The sequence below is a fragment of the Lissotriton helveticus genome, chromosome 7 (assembly GCF_964261635.1).
Source record: "Lissotriton helveticus chromosome 7, aLisHel1.1, whole genome shotgun sequence".
In the NCBI taxonomy this organism is placed as follows: domain Eukaryota; kingdom Metazoa; phylum Chordata; class Amphibia; order Caudata; family Salamandridae; genus Lissotriton; species Lissotriton helveticus.
Genome location: NC_136068.1, coordinates 1,928,007,192 through 1,928,034,461, shown reverse-complemented (window position 1 = coordinate 1,928,034,461; position 27,270 = coordinate 1,928,007,192). Strand labels below are relative to the sequence as shown.

Here is a 27,270-nt window from a genome sequence, read left to right as displayed (position 1 = left end):
GAAAAACCACCCACTTTCGCTTACCAACGCTCTAAAAATATTGCAACGTTATTGAAGCAACCTCCACCAACGGAAAATACAACCTTCAAAGGCACAATACCATGTCATAATTGCAGCCACTGTCATAGCATCATCCCAGGGAACCGTCAATCTCATCACCTCTCAAGGTACTCCGATACCCCTTCGAGTCAATGCCACCTGTGATTCTATGAACGTTGTATACATGTTAAGATGCCCTTGCGGCCTCCCATATGTGGGCAAAACCGAGCGCAAAATTAAAACAAGATTGACCGAACATCGCAGCAACATACGCACTAAAAATCTGAAGTCCTGTGTAGCGGCCCATTTCATCCAACACAGCCATAATCCCAGCCAAATTTGTTTCTTAATTCTAGAAGTAGTGGATAAACACACCCACACAGACAACAGCAAAAACCTGCTTCGGCGTGAACTTTACTGGATATACCGCCTTCAGGCCACACATCCTAAAGGACTGAATGACAGATTGGAATATAGTTGTCATCTATAACTGACCCTTCAGTCACCTCATAGCTACGTACTGTGTACATGGTTGGCCTCTGTTTAATCTCTCTTTATTACTTAGGTACCTTTATTACTTAAGTACCTCTATCACTTGAGTATTCGCCGTACTTTTGCATTTCCATGCTCATAAGCTTTTCTTTCTAACCTTCCTTTTTCCAGTTTCCACATCCAACCCTTGCCCTTATTTTTGCCCCACTCCTCGTACTTGTCATTGTCACCTGTCCACTATTCTACGTGTTATTCCTCATTTCACTTGTCCCCTATTCTTCTTTTCTCTTTTCACCCCCCTTTTTATAACTTTGGTTTTTATCGTCGTTTTTATTTTTCAGTACTGACCCTAGGTTCTTATTTTACACTTGCAGAATTTCTCTTTATTTACATTTATTCCTTGTATGTTCCTCGGTTCTTACGTTCCTTCACGCTCCTCCACATCACCCTATCTCATTCTCAGTCCGCTTTCCATTCCCATCACACCTTCTTCACTACAAGTCTGGATCCAACGCGCATGCGCGGCGTCTTCCGGGTTTCGTTTACCGCGAACCGGAGTATACCTTTGAAATCACATTCACGTACTCCTCACATCTATCATCGGTAAGTGGACCCTACGCACCGTTGTTTCTCTTCCGTTTTCCAGTTTGTTCTCCTCTAGATGGAGTTACATTGCATGTATTATAATTCACGCTTCTTACACCTCCCAGCACTCGATGTTGTTGCACTTTTTTACCGCACATTATTTTTTAGTCCCTCACTTCACATCACGAGCCTCATTTTGAATCATTATCACATGCTCATGCATATCTTAGTTCGTAGTCATACAACCTTTGGCTTTCCTGTTGAGTTATTTTTTTCATTTGAGCTATCTCGCCACTTTGCACTTGTAAATAACGAGCACGGATCATTTCTCCTAGTTCACTCATTATGCATCCTAGCTTCTTTTACCTTGCCCTAAGTTCTGTTTCTAGATGCAGTATTATCATCTGTTAGCAAACCGTACCCCCCACAGTGATTATATATATTATATATATGTCATAGTCTCCTGTGTCTATAGCGTCCTACATCCTTGTCTCTTTATTATCTTTATTATCTAGATTCCCCCTGAAGAAGTGCATCCTTTGCACGAAATGCATCGGGGATTATTGAATTCATGAAGTTAAAATGATTATAACAACCATCGGACTCAATGTTTTGAATTATATTGTCACCATATGATGCAATATGGAAGATAAATTGACCAGTTGAACTATATCGTTACCATGGACAAAATTTTGAAGTAAACTTTTGAAGTAAATCTTTCAAAAAAAACCTTGACCACAGACATTTATTTGAAATAGTGTGGATTTCTTGCATTACGCACCATTGTGCATCCTAGAGTGCCCAGGAACCAGTCCTTACCAGTTGTAAGGCTTTCATTTTCTTAAAATGTGAAGGCAACACAATCTACCACCTTGTCCTTTTGACCAGTTCACTGATATTCCATCAAGGTATAATGCTGGCAAATTCACCCACATATTTCTTCCTCATCGCAGTACTTCAGCAGCTGCTTTCATCCAATAACACATTTGAAATCAGATTACCAAATCTTCATTAGAAATCATGCCCGTCGGTCACTGTTGTCATTAAGGCCAGCACTATGGCAAACCAACAGGGTTTGTCTTAACATGGCAACTGGCCAGAAATGCTAACATTTTGATCAAACAGTGCGGGTGATAGTGGCACTTTCGGTAGCAATAAATTTTTTCGTATTTTAACACACATTAGTATGATATGAGCAAAGATTTTACCGTTTAAGTACTTGCTTAACTCCGTAAAACAGCAAGCAATAACTGAAAAGTGCACAACCATGTGACAGACGCAAAGAATCTACCACTACGTGCACCACTTTTGAAGCATTTTATTTAGATCTAATGAAACTAGAAAGACAGAACATTTGTTAAAAACTACAAATTATATTGCAGCAGATGCTAATTTATATAGCAAATGCTGTATATTAATGACGTAAAAACCAGCGCAGAAGCAGGATCACATATTTACAGTGTCCCTCACTATCCAGTCATGTTTCTGATATGGGGCTTATTTAGATCTGAAACTAACTAAGGGTCTCATTTGAGAAGTGCACACAGAGGCGGCCCTTGCTCCAATCGCTCCCTTGGCGGGAAGAAATATGCCGCTCTTGCTGAAGAAAAATGCAGCAGCACGTCCTAATCACAGGTCAGTGGTGGCAGAGGGTGAGGGGTAACTGGGAAGACAAGGTCGGGGCCTGAATGGGTGTTAAAAATACATCAATTGCAGCAGGTTAGGAACGGTTGAAAGTACTTTAAACAGAAACGCTTGAGTCAAGGTAAGGGGCGTTGCGTTGTTGGACCTTTATGCAAATAGTTCTGTTTGCTCCTCTAAAGATGGGTGCCTAGGCCCAGCTCGCTCATGCCATGCCAAAAGTCCAAATGTGGAAAATTGTGTAGAGATGATTTCTGCACCCATCTTTTCACTTTGTGTGTGTTATGGGATGAGTGGAAATAGCTTTAACGGATGACTTTTGCACACCCTTTTCACACTAGGTCCTAACTCTAGGAAATTGTGCCAACAGAAGAGTACTCAAGGAGAGGCAAAAAGACTGTTTTCATGCGTAGTTCATCACAGAAGAACTACTGAGGGGCAAAAACTGACCTGCTATGGTGTGCAAATGGTGTCACAACCATTAGTACCTCCAAACTGGGAACAAAGCTGCAGACTAGGTTCACTTTATGTGACTGCAACGGAATAATTCACTTGATAAACGTGGTTTACAAAATAGGAAATCCCAGGAATGGATCCATGTTTAGTGAACGAGAAATGAATTGGATACCTTCAATATGAAATATGCTTGTGTCAGTGATGCCGTTTCTGAATGTGGGATACTTGTATGATAGTGCCACATGTCTATTATTACAGCAGATATGTCAAAGGTGGCATGGGCATTCAGAATGCACACTACTGAAAGAGGCCAGTAATGAAATGGGCATGCTGGGCGCTTTGCAGTGTTACCTGGGTTAGTCATTCAAAAGTGAGCAAGGGTTGGATAGGCAAGAAAAATAAATTATTATATCATGCAGTGGAAGTGATTTCTCTGTTGAGAGACCAAGGAATTGCTTCCGCACTACACCTTCCACTTCAAATAGTTTCCCCATCGGCTATTAAATAATAAGAGAACGCGAAGCCTGAATCTTCCTAGAACAAGTTATGCATCAATTCCTGTCAGCCCAGACCTTTATGATAATATATTACTTTTAGAAACGTGAAATATGGCAGTAGACAAAAGGCTCCTACTCCCACCTTGCAGCTCATTTTCTCCCTGTAGTTCACAGAGGCCCAGAGATTTACCTTTGCGTGCATAATACTATGGCAGTCAAATGTAATAAAACAAACCTGTTTTGAAATAATTCAGTTTACAGTTTTCTAAGACTACTATAGGATGCTCGAATATGTATTTGTCACTAGGTTTTTGCCAAGAGCTGTGTTACTCATTGTCCTAACAGGTACAAAAAAAGTTCTACTTTTAAAAAGATAAAGCATGGCTTTTGTGCTTTAGGAATGTTCAGAAACATTATAGAGAACTAGGATTAAGTAATTGTTTCCTTTTATCTTTCTGGTCTACCTTACATGGGAGTCGTGATATTTCGGGCACGGACAGGCAACTTAACATCTAATCATTCACACATGAACCTGAAAGGTGTCAAGTAGAAAATCTAGACAATCTGACTATTCATTATACTCCACACCACTCTTCTTGGTGTTTCTCCTCTAGTGTGGTAAAAGGTAGTGCAGACATCACTCTCAGAAGGCTACAAATGGACAGTCAACACTCAATTACTTTAATCTTAGATCCTTGCATGAAGGCACAGACTGGCCAAGTTGCCACAACAAATAGTACAAAAAGATGACACTAGAATTTAAAAAGGAGCTAAACCATGTGCTTTTATTAAAAAAACTATTTTAGTGCTCCGTTTAAAAAGGAAAATAATTAAGAAATTGGTTGGGCAGTGCATGATTCCCAGAATGCAGTGCAGTTTCAGGTAGCCTCATTTCATTGAAATTCTTTTTTAAAATGTTTTTAACATGTATTTACTCAGATTTTTATAATCAAAACCAAAAGACAAAACATTGATCCTCAGAAACTTTAGTGAGTAAGCATAAAACAACATTCACCTAAGAGTGTTTTAGGATGTTGGTCTACGGTTTCCCATGGGTCCCCCTTTCCTCCTGGTTCCGTATCAATGAGGAATCTTTATGACCATCCGGCTTAAGGTGGAGATCAGCCACATCATGAGATCCTTCAGCCTCTAACTTTCCTAAATTTCCGATGGTATTCTTTGCCTTCACAGATACTCCCTCAAGCTCCATGCACATGTGATTCCCATTTGCTATTTCAGTTTTATCAAGGAGTGTTGATTGCCTCATTCTCTGGCAATGTCTCATTTTGCAGTGATGAAGCACAAGGACTGAAATAGAAACTTTTATCTGGGTAGATAAAAACCATTTTAAATTCACAGAATAACAAATTGGGAACTGAGGAATCACTGGGCTCTCACTGTGCAGTATTATAGATAACCCACTCATTATATCTCTCCTGTGTCATTAGATGATCTCGAGATCCCATAAATTGCCCTGGAATGTGCCTTCCTCAGTCACACTCAACCCAGGCTATTTTATGTAGACTCCTTCTGTTATACTAAACTCTTGTACAATATTTTAGATTGTCCATCATTTGTAACTTCATTAAATTCATTAACTAGTTGTGATTCTCCATTTTCGTGCCATGAAATTGCATAACGAAATACTGTTTAATATCCTTTCTCAAACATGCCTGTCAAAATACACCAAGGCTGAATGGCATTGTACTGTGTTTTGGGAATCTGAAGCAGCCTGATAACTTACAGAGATACTGTCAAATTCCTCTTTAGTGAGGCTGTTGTCTGTCTGACTTCGTATCCTGTAAATACAGTTTTTGTAAAGGGATAATTACATGATTTATGATTTAGTTCTGATTTTAATTGTAATTGGGGATATGTAAAGAACTGAATGCATTTTTAGATATGCATTTTGACAAGCTTCTCTTTGAAATATGCGTTCCTCACGTTTCATATATAATTGGAGATATTTTGGTATTTATTAATTTTAACAATTCCCTTGATAAACTAGGATTACAACTAACTATTCCTATACAAATATTAAAGGAAAAATCAATAAGTGAATGAGCTCTGTTTCCAAGAATGTTGCGAAAACCTACAATAGTTTGACTAACATAGTTAAAAGCATATGTTTTAAAGTACTAGAACTTGTGATGTTTGTAAAGACATTTTGTTTGTGAACTTTCAAATCACCATAAAGATTTGTCTCAAAACTAAAATCTTGCTTTTCTTTACCGATTTTATACTTGATAGAGCATTTTTTCTTTATCCGTATCTTTCAATATTTAAACATAAATGTTGAAGAATGTTATACCTTGTTACATATACTATCACTATCTCACATTTTGAGTGGGTTAATCACTTTGCAAAATGTGCTTGGTAGTTCTATTATATCACGTGGAAGTCCACTCAAACGGTTATCACTGTTTAAAACATACAACTGCAGGAAGCGATAAGATTCTCTCTGGCCTGTTAATTGATCAGTAAAAACATTCATAATTCTAAAAAAAATTAAATGTTGAAATATATATTATAGTTCATACCACTATTTGTTCTCAGAGCATACTCTACAAAATCTAGTTGTTGATTATTTTCAATGTGCATTATCAAGAAATCAAAAATAAGTGTCTATAGGTAACTTCAGTTTTTCTAATTGTACAGAGGTGTCAAAGCAAGCACTTGTTTCAATTGAATAACATGCTAACTTAGCAATAAAAAAGGTATTTGACTCACTGATTTGTGGTGTGCTATTTTGCTGCTCTGAAGAGAGGTTTAATAAGCACACAAGGATAATGCTCTCAGTTTTAAATTTTTACAGATTTTTTCACAAATAAACAGATATAAAATGTTTATCCTCTTCGTATTTATATTTAGAAGTGGAAAAGCGTATCACTGGGTATCTTTTGAGTTGCACTCCGTGCTGTTAAACAGGGCAGCCAATGCAAAAGCTGTGCAGATTTGACAGTAAGTGGAAACGAAACAAAAGAGTAGGAAGTTTAAATAGCTACATATATATACATGTGTGTTTGTACAACAATGCTAATGTTTTCAGATTAGTATTATATTATATATAGCTGCTTATATCCCATAAAAGGAAGTGTACTACGCATTGCCTACTGATAATGTGCATACCCACTTTTACCACACACAGTGAACATTGCATAGAAAGAGTATGGACTTAAAATTCTGTACAATTTCAACAAAAAAACAATTGCTCTTGCTATAAGCAATTAGAACTAGACAGTTCCAAATACTTTATAACTTTGTAACATTTAATTATTGGCCATGATCTTAGCTCCTCCTCCTCCTCCCTAACAAGCCCTGAATTTCTTTTGAGCAACCAATTCTCCGTTTCACAAATTTACTCACAAAACTAAAAGGTGTTTTTTTGTAGCACCATGCAGTAGCCCTGAAATATTAATTGTTTCCTTGTAAGATTGTATATTTTGAAAGCAAGTGAACAAATTATCTTTAATCTCACAGGTCATGGAACAGCGAATCATAAAAATTGTGAAGATGTTTTAAAGTGTTTCAAAACCCCAACATGCACATCATCTTCAAGACAATCAGATCTGAAGCCAATAGCGGATCATGAAATAGATTGTAAAACAGTGTCGCTGCCAGAAATAAAAAAAGAGAAAACTACACATTGTGAAAAGGACATGAAGAATGCAACACGTTCTGAATTACATCAAAGAATTATGAAAGTAGAATCTCCAGATAGCTGTAAGGAAAGTGAAAGTAACCTTGGATGTAAAAATGTGCCCAACTTGGTGACGTTAAGCCAGAGACAGCGTCCATTTCATTGTACTGATTGTAAAAAAAGCTTCAGTTTGAAGGAATATCTTATTCGACACCAGAAAACCCACATGAAAGTTAAACCTTTTCAATGTACTGATTGCGAAAAAAAATTCATTCGAAAGATTGACCTTGTAAATCATCAAAGAACGCACACAGGAGAAAGACCATATCATTGCAGTCAGTGTGGAAAGAGCTTTGTTCAAAAGGGAAATCTTATTACTCACCAAAGAACTCATACAGGAAAGAGACTTTTTCAGTGCACTAAATGTGAAAAAAGTTTCAGTCTGAAGACATATCTGATAAGACATTGGAGAACCCATACAGGAGAGCGACCGTTTCAATGTACTGATTGTGAAAAAAGCTTCAGTTTGAAGGAATATCTCATTAGACATAAGAAAACACATTTAGGAGTGAAACCATTTCATTGTGAGGAGTGTGGTAAGAACTTCATTCAAAAAGGAGGTCTTATAAGTCATCAAAGAACTCATACAGGAGAAAGACCTTATCATTGCATTGAATGTAAAAAAAGTTTTTTTCAAAAAGGAAATCTCATTACCCACCGAAGAACTCATACCCGAAAGAGATTATTTCAGTGTACTGAATGTGACAAAAGCTTCAGTTTAAAGGAATATCTCATTAGGCATCAAAGAACTCATATGGGTTTGAAACCATACCAGTGTAATGAATGTGAAAAAACCTTTACTAGAAATGTAGATCTTATCATTCATCAAAGGAAACATACAGGAGAAAGACCTTTTCAGTGTAATCAATGTGGGAAAAGTTTCACTCAGAAAGGAAACCTGATTACCCATCAGAGAACACATACTGGAAATAGACTTTTCGAGTGCACTGAATGCAAAAAAAGCTTTAGTTTAAAATCGTCTCTCATTGGACATTTGCGGACACATACAGGAGAGCGACCTTTCCATTGCACTGAATGTGATAAAAGATTTAGTTTAAAGGAATATCTTGTTAGACACCAGAGAACACATCTGGGGGTGAAACCATATCAATGTGATGAATGTGATAAACGTTTCAGTCAAAAGGTGGATCTTAAAAAACATCAAAGAGCACACAGTGGTGAGAGACCGTACCAGTGTAATGAATGTGGAAAAAGCTTTATGCAGAAGGCAAATCTTATTACCCATCAAAGAATCCATACTGGAAAGAGACCTTTTCAATGTCTGCAGTGTGAGAAAAGCTTCAGTCTGAAAATATATCTTATTAGACATAGTCGAACACACACAGGGGAGCGACCTTTTCAATGTAATGAATGCGAAAAAAGCTTCACTTTGAAGGAGTATCTCATTAGACATCGGAAAACACATATGGGTGGGAAACCATATCAATGTACTGAATGTGAGAAAAGCTTCAGTGTGAAGGGATATCTTATTTCACATCAAAGAACACATAGTGGAGAGAGGCCATACCAGTGCACTCAGTGTAGAAAAAGCTTTACTTGGAAGGGCAATCTCATTATCCATGAGAAAACGCATATGGGTCTAAAACCATATCAGTGTACGAATTGTGAGAAAAGCTTCATTCGAAAGGTAGATCTTCTAATTCATCATCGGAAGCACACTGGAGAAAGACCTTATCAGTGTTCTGAATGTGGAAAAAGCTTCACTCAGAAGGGAAATCTTATTACCCATCAGAGAACCCATGTTGGAAATAGGCTTTTTCAGTGCACTGAATGTGAGAAAAGCTTTCGTTTGAAGGTATCTTTTATTAAACATTGGCGAACACATACAGGAGAGCGACCTTTTCACTGTACTGAATGTGAAAAAAGCTTCACTTTGAAAGAATACCTCATTAGACATCAGAAAACGCATACAGGAGAGAAACCTTACAAATGTACAGAATGTGAGAAAAGCTTCAGTATGAAGGCATATCTTATTGCACATCAAAGGACACATAGTGGAGAGAGACCCTATCAATGTACTCAGTGTATAAAAAGCTTCACTTGGAAAGGTAATCTCATTATCCATCAGAAAACTCACTTGGGAATAAAACCATATCAGTGTAATGAATGTGAAAAAAGTTTCATTCGGAAAGTAGACCTTATAATTCATCAAAGAAAGCACACAGGAGAAAGACCTTATCAGTGTGGAGAATGTGGAAAAAGCTTCACTCGGAAGGGTAATTTAATTACCCATCAAAGAGCTCATGCTGGAAAAGGTATCTTTCAGTGTTTCCAGTGTGAGAAAAGCTTCAATTTGAAAACATCTCTCATTAGACATTGGCGAATACATACAGGAGAGCGGCCTTATCATTGTTTTGAATGTGATAAAAGCTTCAGTTTGAAGGAATATCTAATTCGACACCAGAGAACCCATATGGAAGTAAAGCCGTATGAGTGTAGTGAATGTAAAAAAACCTTTGCTCAAAAAGTGGATCTTAAAAACCATCTAATAAGACATACGGGGGAAAGACCTTACCAGTGTACGGATTGTGTAAAGAACTTCATGCGAAAAGTAGATCTTATTATTCATCAAAGAACACATACAGGAGAAAGACCTTATCAGTGTGGTCAATGTGGTAAAAACTTTAACCAGAAGGGAAATCTGACTACACATCAGAGAACCCATACGGGAAAGAGACTTTTTCAATGTGCTGATTGTGAGAAAAGCTTCAGTTTAAAAATATATCTCCTCAGACATCGTCGAACACACACAGGAGAGCGACCTTTTCAATGTACTAAATGTGAGAAAAGCTTCAGTTTAAAAGAATATTTAATTAGACATTGCAAAATACATGCGGAACAGGATTCAACTATTATTATTGACTGAAATGACTGATAGTGAAGGAACTTCCAACTTACCATAGGAAAAAATATACCTTACTAGGAGATGCTTTGCTCACTGGGAATGGCCAAATTGTACTCCATGCAGAAAAAGCTTGAGAGGAAAATATCATTCATTAGGCAACTCATACTGGATGTCTCATTAGAGACCACAAAATGCACAATGGCGTTGTATACTGAATACATAATTACCAAATTCATATGGATGGCATCAGTCATCAAATAATTCATACAAATATCTGAAAATTGAAACAGACAAAGTTTAGTTTTAAAGGACCATGTGTTGTGTAATGTGCAGTGCAAAGTATTATAGACTGAACAGCCTTGAAGGTGCAGTCCATTCCTTTCATAGAAAGAAAGCAGAAACGTAAACCAGCTTGACAACACAAACCACATGATTATACCCAATGTGACCAAGGCCTTAATCAGTTGGAAAATGTTAATTTATTTTCTTATTTTACATCCACTTCCATCTATTCCTGACTAGACACAAGTATATTTAGGAATGTCATCATATCACCTGTGATGGCTGCATAAGGAACTCTCAAGGAATACAGACGCATCTGATGATAGACCAAGATGTTTTTGGACAAAGTTCTACATTTTTGTCATTGGTCATAGGTTCTTCTCAATGCTACTGTCTGCCAGCTGAGAGATTTTATTGAAATCTATTTTGAAGGATAATTTATTGGCTGCCTAGGGTCCAGTGGTCCCTGTGTGGTCTCACTTTTTCCATTCAGTGCCTTGATGTCTCCCATGTGGTATAAGTGTGTTTAATGAAACACAGCATGATAGCATATTGTCTATTTTGCGTATACTCCCTTGATAGATCAAGACTCTGAAAGTCTTTTAAGGTGCAAAAACTCAACTTGCAGACAGTAACCTTGACAGAGAAGAGAAAAGGAAAGAACTTTACGACAGTTCAATGGTGGTCTTAATTTATGTTTAATGTTTGCAACAGGAATTGAAACCGAAGAGTGACAGAATGTTCTGCCCAGGACCAATTGCAGCCCTCCGAACTGTGTACTGCATGCCTGATGAAAAATGGTAAATAGCACTTACAGATTTAGAGGTAGTACATTGATAAATGTTTCAGTTGGGCAGAGTGAGACAGGGCTCAGTGGAAATCTCATGAATCTATGTAGTAAATATTGAAAAATATCTGCATATATATTTTAATAAAAACATCTAAATTGAAATATTAGGTGGGTTTCTCTTTTGCCAAAAGCATGGTACTTGGGAGAGCACTGAGCATTAATTTAAAAGATTAGTGGTGCAAGACATTATCATCTTGTTGCAACATTTTTATTGACCATTTAATATGAATGAACACAAAAAAGTAGAGAAGAGGTGTGAGGTGAAACATAACCCCACCCTCCCCTCCCAAGTATGGGAAATGCTTTTTAATACTTACCATTTTCTCCTTGGCATAGTTTACAAAATGAGCTGAACATTCACAGAGAAAAAAGTCCCAATATATAACAACACATTTTCCCTGACAGAAGACAAAGATGTGTATGTTAACAACAGCGATACAAAAGGGCATGATGGACGGAGCGTTTGAGCAAATCAAACACTCACCCCCCTGTCAACTGATCTGGGTTTAATCCATCACCATTCTTTAGCTCACTCCGCCACCCCAGTTCAGACATGTCCATATGCAATCAGTCTGACCCTGTGCCTCATGGGAACAGTCCAGCCCGAACTGCCAAGCCATGTTTTGACTGGGCCAGAAACAAGCATCCTGGGACCGGTTTCAGGTTCATAACCCTCATCAGCCAGGCTATCTTGAATCCGGTGGCAAAGTGAGCAAGGGACTCACGTCTGAGCATACCCTGCCAACTTAGGGGGAACAAAGCGATACAAAAGGGGATGATGGACGGAGCGTTTGAGCAAATCAAACACTCACCCCCAGTCAACTGATCTGGGTTTAATCCATCACCCTTCTTTAGCTCACTCCACCACCCCAGTTCAGACATGGCCATATGCAAATCAGTCTGACCCTGTGCCTCATGGGAACAGTCCAGCCCGAACTGCCAAGCCAGGTCTTCCCTGGACCAGAAACAAGCATCCTGGGACCGGTTTCGGGTTCATAACCCTCATTAGCCAGGCTATCTTGAATCCGTCCATCATCCCCTTTGGTATCGCTTTGTTCGCCCTTAGTTGGCAGGGTATGCCCAGCAGTGGGTCCCTTGCTCACTCTACCACTGGATTCAGGATAGCCTGGCTGATGAGGATTATGAATCCGAAACCGGTCCCATGATGCTTGTTTCCGGTCCAGGGAAGGCATGGCTTGGCAGTTCGGGCTGGACTGTTCCCATGAGGCACAGGGTCAGACTGATTTGCATATGACCATGTCTGAACTGGGGTGGTGGAGTGAGCTAAAGCATGGTGGTGGATTAAACCCAGATCAGTTGACTGGGGGTGAGTGTTTGATTTGCTCACGCACTCCGTCCATCACCACCCCCTTTGGTATCGCTATGTTAACAAGAGGGCATTCATCACAGAAGTTCAATAAGGTGCCAATGGCCTACATGCATGCCCACCAGACCATTGTTTTATTATTCTAACACTGAACATGTGAATGACAGAAGCAGCAATTATACATGTTCATATGTTTCATTTGCCCTGTTCTACATGTCATCTATAGCAAACAAAAGAAGGGAGTTACCCTGATAATGAGAAAAGGGATGGGGTAGCAAAGTAAGAAAGCACGAAAGTCCCTATTCAAGAATCAATGTTTTCTGCAAAATTCTCCGTATAAAAGGGCATGTCGCACTATGGAGAATGTGCTATGACAAAACAACAGATTCAACAAAACTAAACAGTCAAAGACATTTTAAAAAATATGTCTGTGCAATACATAATTTCAAAAAAATACATTAAGGAAGTAACCAATATGTAAATAAAAATATTTTTATTTTAAAAAAACGTGTGCAGCAGGGAAAGTCATTACAATTCTCATAACATTAAAAACATCTTCTCTTCCGAGAAGTTACAATACAAATGTTGTAGACATATATGATTCTTCATATGAATTGAAGAAATCTAAAACTTTAAAGAGTTGACGCTGCGTTTCAGTGAAACGTTATTCCTTCACCTTCTTCAGGACAACATTTTCATAAAAAGTCTAAATAGCAAAAAAACATTTTATTAAAACACAGGTGTGTACCACAATGGACGATAGCAAGCAATATACCAAGGGGCTTATTTACAAGCACCTTGCGCCACTTTTGCGTTATTTTTCCCATGTTAAAAATGATGCAAAAGTGGCGCACGGGCTTGTAAATAAACCCCCAAGTGTCTACATTATACTACTTTAATCAAATATTACACACTGAAAAAATGTGGGATAATCCCCTAATAGCAATTAAAAGCATGACACATGAGGCCCAGTTGTAAATATGAGCAACATGTGAAATTAACAATAACACATGATCCATACTGTTAGAGGGGTAAAGAACTACTTGGACCCACCTATTGGAATTTCTTGAGAGAAAGACTTCTCTTAAATTTAAATAACTAGATTTCTTTTTTTTTAAATCTTTTTTTATTAAAGTTTTGCAAGTTACAGTTACATAAAGACATCATAAACTGTGTACACTCCATGCATTATGTCACTTAATAGCGATGTATACAGGTTGTCAGCGCACACAGTAGAGCCTCATGTCTAACTGTGGCTCATCTGCCCCATTAAAGTAGATACAGGGATATCTTTCAGTTCATTAAATGTATGGGATGTATCATTTTGCAGCGGCTGCATATTTTCGGAAGTCCAGTATATAAAGTCCTTCAGTTGTTTCCTCATGGACTGCCAAACAGACGTAATTAAATAAAACAGTTAACATCCAACAATCCCAACTCAGACTGGTGCTAATAGTGACACCCCCCATCCCCTTCCCATGTAGACGTTCCCAGCAACCTCGCCCAGCATTACAGACTGGCTGTTATCACTTCACAGCAGCAGCTTATCATTCCCCTGGCTGATGGTGATGCTGATTAACACATACATGGAACGTCGCAGTCACACCAGGTGATAGACTCTGGTATCTACCCTGGGCCTACGTCTCCCCCTCCTGGTTGTCCCTCCGCGTGCTCCTCCTCAACCCTCTGGAGTGCCTGAAGTATACCCTCCCATTGAGCAGCTATCGGTTCCTTACTCAATCCCAATGTTTCCTCTCCCCTGATGGCAGTCCCCTCTGCTCTGGCCCATGCATAGAGCGAGCGTCTCCTTGCTTGTACGTGGTGTGGGTCCTGTGCCTTCCATCTTCTGGTGATCAAATGTTTGGCAACCACTATTCCCAAATCCAGAAACCGGGATATTACTTTCGTGGTTGGGCACCTTCGGAACTGGTGCAGTAGATATACCGCCCATTCAAAGGGCAAGCTACGACTGGTGCTAATGTGCAGCAGCTCGCCGACCCCGCACCAGTACGCGTGTAGTCTGTGGCAGCTCCACAGCATGTGGACAAGACCCAACCCAGGTTCGGTGCATCTGGGGCACACCGCATCCACTCGTGGAAATACCTATTGATAGCCTCCGGTGTAAGGTATGCCCTATGTACTATGAACAACTGAAACTGTCAGAGCCTCATATTCCTTGGGATGCGCACTGGTCCCTTCAACACCCGTTCCCACTCCCGGTCTTCTAGTGGCCTCGCCAGGTCAATTTCCTACTTGTGCTGGAGAGATTCCAGTGTAAGTGCCGTATGTGTGCGCAAGGACGCCGCAAACCAACGGACCAAGTGTCTACCGCGCCCCATAACGTGGAGATATTGTATGGTGAGATGCTGAATTGGTTCTGTGGACATGTCCCCCCATTTAGCAGTCAGGGTTGCAACTAATGAGCGGTGCATGAGGAACTGCCCCGGCGGCAATCCCTCCTCTGCCACCAGCGAGCCATCCCAATACAGTTCTCCTTGAGTCTGTATTCCAGCAGCTCGCCAATTCGCCAGGGCGAGAGAGGTGAGTGTCTGTGTTCCGCTGGGGGAGCCCTCTAGGGGCAGCGCAGGCGCATAAGGGATCAAAGTTCGGGTGAGAAACAGGCTTCTACGATAGCATTTGTACGCCACCGTCGGGAGGAGCGTTGTGGGCGGTGCGTGTTTGACAGCCGGGTGATAGAGTGTAAGGAGCCGCCCCAGGGAGTATGGGGGCAGTGTAGTCGCCGTGTCCTCCTGTCCTTAATCTGCAAACCAGTGGGCCACCCACTGCAGATGAAATCCTGGAGCAATTTAGAGAACGTGGCGAAAAAGGACGCCGGTATATAGAATGTCAGGTTGGCAAAGTAGTACAGTAGTCTGGGGTGGATCACCATTTTAGACAACACCACTCTTCCCGTGATTGTCAACGGCAACGTGCCCCAGAAACGCATCTGTGACTTAATACCTGTAACAGCTATGCCCAGGTCTCCATCAAAGATGTCTACTGGCTGACGATATATCTGTACCCCCAAGTATCGGAAGGTGTCCTCTCTCCACTTCACTCTCGTTCCATTAAGAGTGTATTCCGGATCGTGTCTCCCCTCTCCGAATGCAAAAAGACAGGATTTACTAGCATTTACCTGCAACCCTGATATAGCTGCGAAATCCTGCAGAATAAGAGCCAGTTGAGCCGGGATATTCTCAATGTCACTCACGTACACCAGCAGGTCATCTGCATATAACGACACCTGATGCGTTGTGTCCCCCAGTGGTATGCCTTCTCCCACCAGTGCACGGAGGGCCGCCGCTAGAGGCTCAATCGCCAACGCGAACAGGAGCGGCGACAGTGGGCACCCCTGCCTTGTTCCCCTGCACACCGGCACTGCCTCAGATATGTACGGACCCAACCTTACTCGAACTGTGGGGTTTCTGTATAAGAGGCCTGCCATTTGTAGAAAGTCCCCCTCTAAATTATGCGCTGCAGCAGTGTCGACAAGTACCTCCACTCCAAACAATCAAAGGCCTTTTCCAGGTCCAACAGTAAGCAACCTGCTCTTGGCCACTCTTTTACGCTTTCTGCCGCCACCCGAAAGAACCTCCGCAAGTTCAGGGATGTGCTACGCTTAGGCACAAACCCATTTTGGTCGCTGTGGATTAGGGCTGAAACCACTGGCGTCAAACGTTCCGCTAGGACCTTGGCAAGTAATTTATAGTCAGTATTTAGAAGTGCCAAGAGCCTAAAAGATCCCAGATTTGTTGGGTCTCGGTCTGGCTTCAGCAGGGACACCAGATACGCCTCACGCATCGAAGGAGTAAGTGTATTTTCCTCCAGCACTTTTGAGTAGAGCGCGTGCAATTGCGGCACCAAGGACTCACAATAAGCTTTGTAGAATTCTGCTGGCAGGCCGTCCGGCCCCGGTGTTTTCCCAGATGCCAGGGATGCGATCGCCAGTCCTATCTCTTCCAAGGTTATGGGACAGTTAAGTGTCTCCTGGTGTTCATCTGAAGCCACAGGCAACTGAGCCCGCTGCAGGAATCCCTATATCTCAATGCCCGAACAGAGGACTCGCGACCGGTACAGCTGCGCGTAGTGGTCCACCATAACTCTGTAAATTTCCCACTGTGTGTATACCAGGTCTCCCTCCTGTGTACTAATCTCCGCAATCGGAGCACGAGTGGTGTCCTGCTTCAGTAGCCAGGCAAGCAAGCGGCCTGCCCTGTCCGCTGTAGCATGCGTGCGGGCTGTATGAGCTACATAGTTATGGCACCGCAGCCACTGCAGGAGCTCCGCTAGGCGTGTCCGCAGGTCCTCCAAGCGGTTTGAATGTCTGCGTCCTCCCTCTCTCTCAAATTGTAGTAACTGGGATTCGTGGTGGCTAATGGCCTTCGCTAACTGCCTCCGTATGCTTCAAGTGGCGCCTTAGCAGTGACCACTGAGTGTTACTTTGAGTGCATCCCACTCTACCAGCGTACTACTCGCTGGGCCCTCGGTAATGTCAAAGTATGACAGGATAGCTGTTCCTAGGGATGAGCGGAACTCCGGGTCTTCCGGCGTATTGGGTTGGAGGCGCCATGTGGGGATAGGGGGCCAATCTGCCTCCCAACTGATTTGAATCCGTAAAGGGTTGTGATCGGAAAGTGTACGACCTAAATATCCCGAGGCCTCGATTAACGGTAGTAGAGACTGGGACCCCAACACCCTATCGAGTCAGACATGCAGATCATGTGTCGCAGAGTAATGAGAGTAAACACGATCAACTAGGTGGAGGACCCGCCACACATCCAACAGTGCCCAGTGTGAGAGCCAGTCCGTGAGTGCCTGCGCATTGGACCTTGCTGACGTGACCCTAAGGGGGGAGGGGGGAGGATCTGTCCAAGTGAATGTCAAGTACTGAGTTAAAGTCTCCGCCCAATAGCCAGGGGAGGCCAGCATACGGAGTCAGTGCCTGTGACAGCCGCGTCAGGAATGGCCCTCGATAGGTATTTGGAGCGTAAATCGAGGCTAACATTATGTGCTGACCATTAAGTATGCCATGCACCAGGTTGTATCTGCCTTCCGAATCTACTTCTGTGTCCGTGCTAACAAACGGGACTCCCGCTCTCACCCAAATGAGTGAGCCTCTAGCATGTGCGGAGTACACTGTTCCATACACCTGTCCTCTCCAGGGCCTGCGCAGCCTCTCTAGCTCCAGGTGTGTTATGTGTGTTTCCTGTAATAAGGCGATGCCAATTGAGAGCCTCTGAAGGTAAGCAAATATGGAATATCTGCGTGAGGGTGTATGCATTCCGCGTAAGTTCCATGTAAATATATTAACTCATGCCATTGCCAAGATGTACAGTTTGCTGGGAGGTCAGGGGTGGGGTGTATTCTGGTAAGTACCAAACATGCCCAGGCGCGCACAAACCAGTCAGTGGTAACCATAACAACCTGTGAACTATAAAGAACATAACATGTGGGGCGAACATTGCAAGGCTGTTCGTCCAAACTATGCGATCATGCATGGGATGGTACTAGGTCAGTGTGTGGCCTGGTGGGGCGGGTGTACCGTAATCAATCAGTCATGTCCTTCCCCTTCATGTCCCACACATGCGGTGCGCTACTTGAAAACCCATTGTCTCAATTTGCTAAATCTGCAGTATTCTAGCGTCATCGTGGAGTAGCTATGCACACTTGGGGGCCTCCCACACATGGGCTCGCCAGGTATTCCAAAATAAGTGCAGCAAAGCTCAAGCAACGGCCCACCAGGGGGCGCATAAAGCGTCTCACCGATTCCCCCCGCCCCTCCCTCATCATAAACACACCAGTGTGTCCCACAATATGGTACTTGCGGTTTCAGCCATCTACAGTGTTCGTAAGATCAGCTTTCTCATCCTAGGATCCCATCCGCAGTCTGTGGGGTGACCACTGGCATGCAAAGATCTTCAGAGAGCTCGGTCGGTGGTGTCGACGATCCACTCGACACCACCATGTGCTGCATGGGAGACTCCCGATAGGTTTGAATGTTCGGTGTGCTGAGGGTCGTGATTGCTTCCAGGACATTTTGGCGCTCCATTCTCATCTTCTCTGGGCTTGGGGCTACTGTTCTGGCCGTCGCTCCAAGGGTCGCTCTGCATCGCGGTCGACATCTATTTCTCCTGCCTGGTGCCTCGCCGTCGTCTGGATCTGATGGGCTGTTTCCCGTCCAGAGACCTGATTGTTCTAACCAGTCCCATGTCTCCGGAGGAGTGTCAAAGAAGTGAGTTTTACCCTTCACCACCACCCGCAGCCTGGCGGGAAACAACAGGGAGTATGGGAGCTCCAGTTCCCTGAGTTGCCGCTTCACTGCGGTATAGTTGTTTCTACGTCGCTGCACCAGGGCAGTGTAGTCAGGGAAAAGCATGATGCGACTGCCACCTACTGCCAGCTCTTCCATTTTCCGGGTCTCCCGCAGCACTGCATCACTGTCCCCGTTGTTGAGGAGTTTGAACAGAAACGGGCGCCGCCTGAGGCCTCCAGGCAGGCACTCAATGGGCTCTTTCCACCGCAAACTGTTTCGCCAGCGTCCCCTGCGGAAGTAGTTCTCGTAGCCAGTTCTCAGTGTACTGCTCTGGGTGTATACCTTCTTCCCCTTCCGGCAATCCCACTACTCTAACATTGTTTCGACGCAAGCGTCCTTCCACGTCTTCCGCTCTGTCTTCCAGGCCATGTATCCGCTCCATCATATTGGTAGTGCAGCTGCATGGCTGTTAGTGACCGGTTGAAGATCTTTGATCACTTGACCATGAGCAGCTACCCTGTCAGTCAGTTTGCGGTGGTCCGTGTGAAGGAGCGTGAAGTCAGACGTGACCTTGTCGATACATGGTTCCAAGGACGTCCTAGTGTGTTCTAGTGCGTCCCCTATTTTCTCCACGGCTGCAAGGACGGAGTCCATTTTGGCCGCCAGTGCCGCGGACACCGGCTCCATTTCGCTCTCCTCCCTTATGCGTGATGTGTCCAGGACGTTAGTTGGCGGCGGCCCCTGCTGCGTCTTGGCCCTCATGCGGCCCATCACGAGTTGTTGCGCCGTGGGCATTCACGGCTGTCGCTCGGCAGGATCTGCCGCAATCTATACAGCCTCATTGGAGTTTCGGTGGAGGAGCTGCCAGTCACCCAGGCGCACGTCTCTAAGATTAATTGACCTGCTGATGCCTCCTGCCTCGACCGCAACTGACTGGCTCTTCGTTGCCTCAGTTCCCCAGACGCTGCACGACCAGCACCTTCGAGTAGCAGCAGCTAAGATTTCCCCCTCCGTACCCGAATCTTCTATGGGTCTGTCCGTCGCGTGGTGCGATGCTGGTATAATACACTCTATTGCTGCAGCAGTTTGGGGGAGCAAAGCGGTTCCTGGAACTCAGATGCGCATAGCACTCCTCTTGGAGCGCCAGAGGGTACTGATTCCCGCTGGTGGCACTGGCGCACGCCGATTTATCCGTCACATCTCCATCTCGGGGTGCTGAGCGGACCCGCTCCCCCGATGCTGGGTTCCCATGACCTGTAGGGGCTGGTCGATGCTTGGTCAGTGGAGGGACGGGCGGCACCAGCTTCCAATGCGTTTGCTTGTTACCAGCACTGAAGACAATGCGTGCGTCCAGCAGCTCACTTCTACATTGACAACTCACTTGGCCCGACCTGCATTCCCCTCACCAGAGCTCCTCGTGGCCACCGTCACTCTCCGGTTGGCGGCAAATGGTAGCAGTCCCTCGCGCGCCAATCACATCCAGACCGTGTCATTCGCCTAATGAGGAGCGTCTTTTGCGTATGTTTTCCTTCTACAGGCCGCCGGATATACCACGCCATGTGAGGGGTCCAAATGCGTCAGCAGGGATGCCCCTGGTCGCTGCCTCAGCCCGTTTCCTTTATTCTCAGCTGCTAGTGTGGTCCGCTGCCCGGAGAATGCAGCCCCCGTGTGTAGTCAGTGCATGTGGGCCTCACCCAGTGCTGTCCTGCCCGGCTCCGCTCACCCCCTCTCTAGTGTGTTCAAGTTCCAAAGTTCCAAAATTTGTATAGCGCACTACTCACCCAGAGGGTCTCAAGGCACTTGAGGGAGGGAGGTGCTTTACTTATCGAAAATCCAAGTTTTTAGTTGCTTTCTGAAGGAGAGGTGGTTCTGTGTGAGGCGGAGGTGGGTGGGGAGAGAGTTCCAGGTTTTGGCCGCTAAGTAGGAGAAGGATCTTCCCCCCATGGTGGATCTGTGGATACGTGGAATTGCGGCGAGGGCTTGATTGGACGATCGTAGTTGGCGGGAGGGGGTGTAGAAGGATAGTCGCGTATTGAGGCATTCAGGACCTAGGTCGTAGAGGGTTTTGTGTGCGTGGGTGAGGAGACGGAATGTTATTCTCTTGTTGACAGGGAGCCAATGGAGATCTTTCAGGTGGCCGGAGATGTGAGCTTGCCGAGGGATGTCCACTATGAGTATAGCTGAGGCGTTTTGGATGCGTTGGAGTTTTTTCTGTAGTTTGGCTGTGGTTCCGGCGTAAAGGGTGTTCCCGTAATCCAGTCGGCTTGTGACCAGTGTGTGGGTGACCGTCTTTCTTGTTTCGGTGGGGATCCAACTGAAGATTTTTTTGAGCATGTGTAGGATGTTGAAGCATGATGATGAGACGGCGTTGACTTGTCTTGTCATCGAGAGGGAGGAGTCCAGGATGAAGCCCAGGTTACGTGCGTGGTCCGTAGGTATGGGTGCGGTTCCCAGGGCCGGTGGCCACCATGAGTTGTCCCAGGCAGAGGGGCATGATCCTAAGATGAGGACTTCCATTTTGTCCGAGTTTAGTTTTAAATGGCTATTCTTCATCCACTTGGCTACTTCTTTCATTCCTTCGTGTAAGTTGGTTTTGGCGGTGTTTGGGTCTTTGGTGAGGGAGAGGATCAGCTGGGTGTCGTCTGCGTAGGAGATGATGTTGAGGTTGTGTTGGCGTGCGATGGATGCGAGAGGACTCATGTATACGTTGAAGAGGGTGGGGCTGAGTGAAGATCCTTGCGGTACGCCGCAGATGACTTCGGTAGCCTCTGATTTGAAAGGGGGGAGGCGGACTCTCTGGGTTCTTCCGGCGAGGAACGAGATGATCCAGTCCAGAGCTTTTCCTTGTATTCCGACGTTGCTGAGGCGTTGTATGAGGGTGCTATGGCAGACTGTCGAAGGCTGCGGAGAGGTCAAGTAGGACGAGGGCAACTGTTTCTCCATTGTCCAGTAGTGTTCGGATGTCGTCTGTTGTTGCGATGAGGGCGGTTTCGGTGCTGTGTTTGGCTCGGAAGCCTGATTGTGAAGGGTCGAGGGATTTGTTGGATTCGAGGAAGGCGGCGAGCTGACTGTTGACGGCTTTCTCAATGACTTTGGCGGGGAATGGGAGGAGCGAAATGGAGCGGTAGTTCATAAGTTCGGTGGGGTCTGCTGTGGGTTTCTTCAGAAGGGCGCTGAGTTCGGCATGTTTCCAGTTTTCCGGGAAGGTAGCGGAGTTGAAGGAACAGTTGATGACATTGCGGAGATGGGGTGCGAAGATAGAGCCTGCTTTGTTGAAAATGTGGTGGGGACATGGGTCGGTTGGCGATTCCGAGTGGATGGAGTTCATCAGGCGGATGGTGTTTTCGGTGGTGATTGGGTTCCAGGCGCAAAGGTTGTTAGAGTGCGGTTTTGGTTCGGAGGTGGGTGGAGTGGACTGGTCTTCGGACTGGTTTTCAAAGCTGTTATGTATTTCGGCGATTTTGTTATGGAAGAAAGAGTATAGAGAGTCGCAGAGGTCTTGGGAGGGGGTAATGTCGTTGGTGTCGGCGGTGGGGTTAGTAAATTCTTTGACGATGTTGAATAGTTCCTTGCTGTTTTGGGCATTGTTGTCAAGTCGATCCTTGGATGCTGATTTCTTGGTGGATCGGATCAGTTGGTGGTGTTTGCGGGTGGCGTTCTTGAAGGTGGTTAGGTTATTAGTCGTTGGGTTTTTTCTCCAGGTTTTCTCGAGAGTACGACAGAACTTCTTGGATTTCTTAAGGCCATCGTTGAACCAGGGGGCTTTTTTGCTACCTTGCTTGATTAGATGGTTTTTCAAGGTTGCTAGTTCGTCGGCGCTGTGGGTGATCCATTGTGTGAGGTTAGTGGCAGCTTGGTTTGGGTCCAATGAATTGGCAGGGGGGTTCTGGTGAAGCGATGTGAAGAGCTGGTCGGTGGTGATTTTGTTCCAATTTCTTCGAGGAATAGGTTGTGGGGGGTTGTGGGTCGTGGTCTTTTTGTAGTTGAAGTGAACGCAGCTGTGGTCCGTCCAATGGAGAGCTGTGGTGTGATCGAAGGAGATGTGCTTGCTGGAGGTGAAGATAGGGTCGAGCGTGTGTCCGGCGTAGTGGGTGGGGGCGTCTACAATTTGTTTGAGTCCGAGATTGGCCAGATTGGCCAGAAGGGTGGTGGTGTTGCAGTAGTTATTCTTTTCCAGGTGGAAGTTGAGGTCTCCCAGTAGGATGTAGTTCTCTGAGGGGAGGGCATGTGGGCTGATGAAGTCTGCGATGTCTTCGCTGAATTGTGTGCGGGGTCCTGGTGGTCTGTAGATGAGGGTGCCTCTGAGTGTGGTTTTGGGGTCGGTGTGAATCTGTAAATGAAGGTGTTCGGCGGTAGAGAGGTTATCATCAGAACTGGTCGTGATGCGGATGGTGTTCTTATGGATGATGGCGATACCTCCTCCTGTTTGGTTGGTGCAATCTTTTCGGATGATCTTGTAGCCGTCCGGGATGGCTATGGCGATGTCGGGCGCTGATGAGGCGTTCATCCATATTTCTGTGAGGAAGGCGACGTCCGGCGATGTAGTGTCGAGTAGGTTCCAGAGTTCAATGGAGTGTCTGTGGACCGAGCGGGTGTTGAGCAGGATGCACTTCAGGTGGTTAGTGTCGGAGCTCTGTTTGGAGTTTGTGGGTTTGGTGTGGGACCTGTTGCAGTCGAGCTTGCAGGAGTGGCAGGTGAAGGGTCCATGGGTGTGTCCTGGGGCAGCTTGGTAGCATTGTGGAGTGCAGCCGGGGTGAAGGGCTGAGAGGGTTGCGGCGTCGTATGTTATGCGGGTGGAATGGGTTTTGCGGGGGGTAGGGGTCTGGCCCTGGGCCCGGTCCAGGCACGGACGGGCGTAGACGGGCTTACCTTTGGCGCACCTTCGTCGCGCATGGGTCGCGACTGCTGCGCTTGAATGCTGCGCGCAAAGGCTTCTGTCATATGTGGATAGTGGAGGGGCGAGGGAGGAGCAGCTGGGAGGCGGGAGCGGGGTGGAGAGCCGGGCAGGGAGGCCCAACAACAACAACAAAATGGCAGCAAGCCAAAAACGAAACAGGATTGGGGCACAAACTGAATAAATGCAATGAAAGTGGCAGAGGCACCGGTACAATCAGGCGCAAATGAGTTACACAGGCAGCACAGCACAGCTGAAACGATCGCGAAAGCGCACCTTGGCAGTACAGCGCTACGATACAATCAAAGTGAGCAAACAAGCAACAATAGTTGAGAGAGCAAACTTGCAGTATAGCGCTACGATATAATTATAGATAGCAATCAGGCAATAATAGTTGAGAGAGCAAAACTTGCAGTAAAGCGCTACGATATCAAGCGGCAGGCAGAGCAGGGAGCAGCGTGAGGAGCGACCGCTTCTGATGAGATCAGGACGGTCACCGGGGTGTGGGAGCCCCGGATCTGCCTTAGCTACAGTGCTGCGTGATCTGTGGCCCGGCTGTGTGAAAGCAGCTCCCTTCTGAGTTCCTCCACAACTGTACTGGCCGTCTGTTAAGGCAGTGGGGCTTTCTCATTGATCCCTGTGTGAGCGTGGGCATGCGCCATCATCCATGCCAGCCGGCAATGTCCAACCATTCCCGCGCTCGGCAGAGCCCCACCTGGGGTCCGCACACGGCCCCCCATGCACAATGATAAGTCACGGCCAGAGGCTCCTCACACCTCTGCCCTGGTCTCCGCGTTGGTGCACCTGTTAGGTTCCCTTCCGGGACGAGTCTGGGAGACCGCACGCTCCTCCGTCGGGCCTGGCTCCCCGCTCCCGCTCAGATCTTCCCTGGGGCCAGGCCTGTGCACATCCCGGGGGGCCGCCCGCTCCTCTCACCGATTGCAGTCTGACAGGCTTCATCCCTGCCACAGGCGGCGATCTGTGCAGTGATCGCACTCTTCGGGTCGGGCAGAACACCACGGGGCAGTCACGGCTCCCGCTCCTTGCAGTCCGTGTCCTCCTCCTCAGTCCTTCTGGCAGCACGGGTGGTCTCTGCCCAGCAGGGGTCTCCGTCTCGCGGCCTGGAGTCGCGAGGGTCTCAATCGTGTCCCCGCTTACCGTCACGCTTTCCGCTTCAGCACCGCACTTGGACGGGTTCCCCGAATTCCTCCACACTCCAGCTGGCGGATTCCGTAGGCTAGGGATGAGGATGGCGCACTTTAAGGGGAAATGTGGGGGATTACTGGGGCTTACAGCCGGGGCTCTACAAGCCCGCAACCACCATGTTGGCTGGCTAGCCACGCCCCCTTAAAAAACTAGATTTCTTTATAGTGGAAGGCAAAACTCATCCGGAAATAATAAAGAGAACGGATAACCTAGAATAAACAGAGGTTTTTTTTATAGTGAATGGTTAATTTCAAATTGACCCTCTGGATCTGTATTCCGATGAAGGCTATCACATACCTTTAGGTTAGTACATAGTACTTTGTATTTGTTCAATAGAGCCACCGGTAGTTCTAATTAAAATTATAGGCTGTTGAGGATGTAAGCCTAAGCATTAATAAGAAAAAATTTGATGAAATGATAATCAAGCAGTTTATTCTGAGTATGCAAATTGTACCCATATATTATAATTTATATTAATGCTTACCAGTTAAAACTAGACTGCATGTAGCTAATCCAATGCACTGTGTGGTTTGGCTTTACAATGTATCGGCGTTTTCAGCATTGACGATACTCAGATTCTAGAAAGAGTACATGATATTGTATTTTATTGCTGGATTCGATTCAATTCTCAATTTGTGCTGTTTTATTTGGACAACTTAATAGTAAAATACCCTATTCAGTCGTGTGAAAATCAAATTGGTGCTTGAGCCTCAAAATACAATCTGAAATATCCAAAAAAGGCCATGGTATAGTTTTCAAAGTTATACAACAAACATGGCTTAGGCATACATTAAATGCATCTGGCCAACAGGACAAATGGCATGGTAAAATTAATTATTTACCAAGAATTACAAGCTGAAGCAGTTTAGAGGCTGTAGTCCTCGCATCTTTCCATATATATAGCGATCGACCCACAATACTGATACTCGGTATGTAGGACTGGTAAATACCGTTAACGTGTACTGCTGGTTAATGCGTTTAGCGTGCATTGCTTCGTGAAGCAGATACGGGCTGTTAGCTTTATCGTTTTGTGACATTATTGTTCGTCTCATTGTACGTTATTGTAAAAATCTTTGCTCACAAATGATCTAAAAGGCGTACCTTTAAATCAGGGTGGTGCCCGCTATATGGGTCCAATTGTGCCCGCATCATATTCGCATACATACGAAGCGTAAAATGCATTATGTTGACAACTTGAGATACTAAATTCTCGATAGTGCTGTAAATGGCACAAATATAATTCTGAGCGCAGCCCTCGCTGCATACCGGAGACAGAATGTAATGCTTCGTCTTAGTACTACTTGGATCAAAAACCTACTGTCTGTTTCTCTGTAGCCGCATTGAACAGACTTTAGCGTCTGCTACTAGAATGGAAAAATATGGGTATTTATTTTCCAGCTTTATCGCTGTGTGGGGCAAACTTTAAAAACTCAATCAACATTTACACTGCTATTTAAAGCGGCACAGATCTGAATCAGGAATTAAAACCATAACTTTCAGTATGGTAGAGGCGTTGCGTGTAACGTACTCACCAGGAAAAGGACAAACGGCCTCCCTGCTCTATTGAACACTTCCGGGACAGGATACGCGCCATGCTCATTTGCGTTCCCTTTTAATATGTCAAAAGAAATTAGCAACAGATGCGGGAAGGCAGATACGTATTAGATGTATGCAGGATTATGTGTATTGTATTTCATTTTGTTAAACATTTCTCATGAGTAACCCAGTGTTTCAACAATGTTAAAAAACAAATATAAAAAATCAAATCGAAAGAATAAATTTAAGATACAATCTTAAGTGGTGTGGCTCACTGGTTAGAGGCGGCAGAGCCGGGAGCAGAGGACGGCCCGGGACCAGGGTTCAATTTCCGATGCGGCAGGGTCTTGGAGCAGGGTCAACGGACTCGATAATTCTCGCCTCGGTGCCTACTCTAACTAGGGATCACACTCCGCAACTCTGGGCATTAGCTTGCCTCATCTCCACAACGGCCCCCCACAGACGCCGGGGATGCCTGGTTTCACCTTGGTGATACCCAGTAGGGACCATCTCACAGGGAAAGCCATGACGGGTTCCCCAGCGGTCTACAGCGTAGAGATACTCCTTCGGGAGTCGATTCTAGCGCTTTAGAAACCCACAATCAATCAATCAATCTTCGAGTAAAAATATGGCGGACATCTTATGG

The 27,270-nt window shown here is 44.9% G+C and overlaps 1 protein-coding gene across 5 annotated transcripts in view; it reads left to right on the top strand.

Annotated features, from left to right (window-relative positions):
• The window catches only part of LOC144770906 (uncharacterized), a 330,820-nt gene extending 318,999 nt beyond the window's left edge, over positions 1-11,821 (top strand). For all 5 annotated transcript variants that reach the window (XM_078655698.1, XM_078655702.1, XM_078655697.1 and 2 more), the window contains one exon: positions 7,191-11,821. In XM_078655698.1, coding sequence (XP_078511824.1) covers positions 7,191-10,297 — 3,107 coding nt within the window. In that variant the 3' untranslated portion in view covers positions 10,298-11,821. The remainder of the gene's footprint in view (positions 1-7,190) is intronic.
• Positions 11,822-27,270: the final 15,449 nt, after the last annotated feature.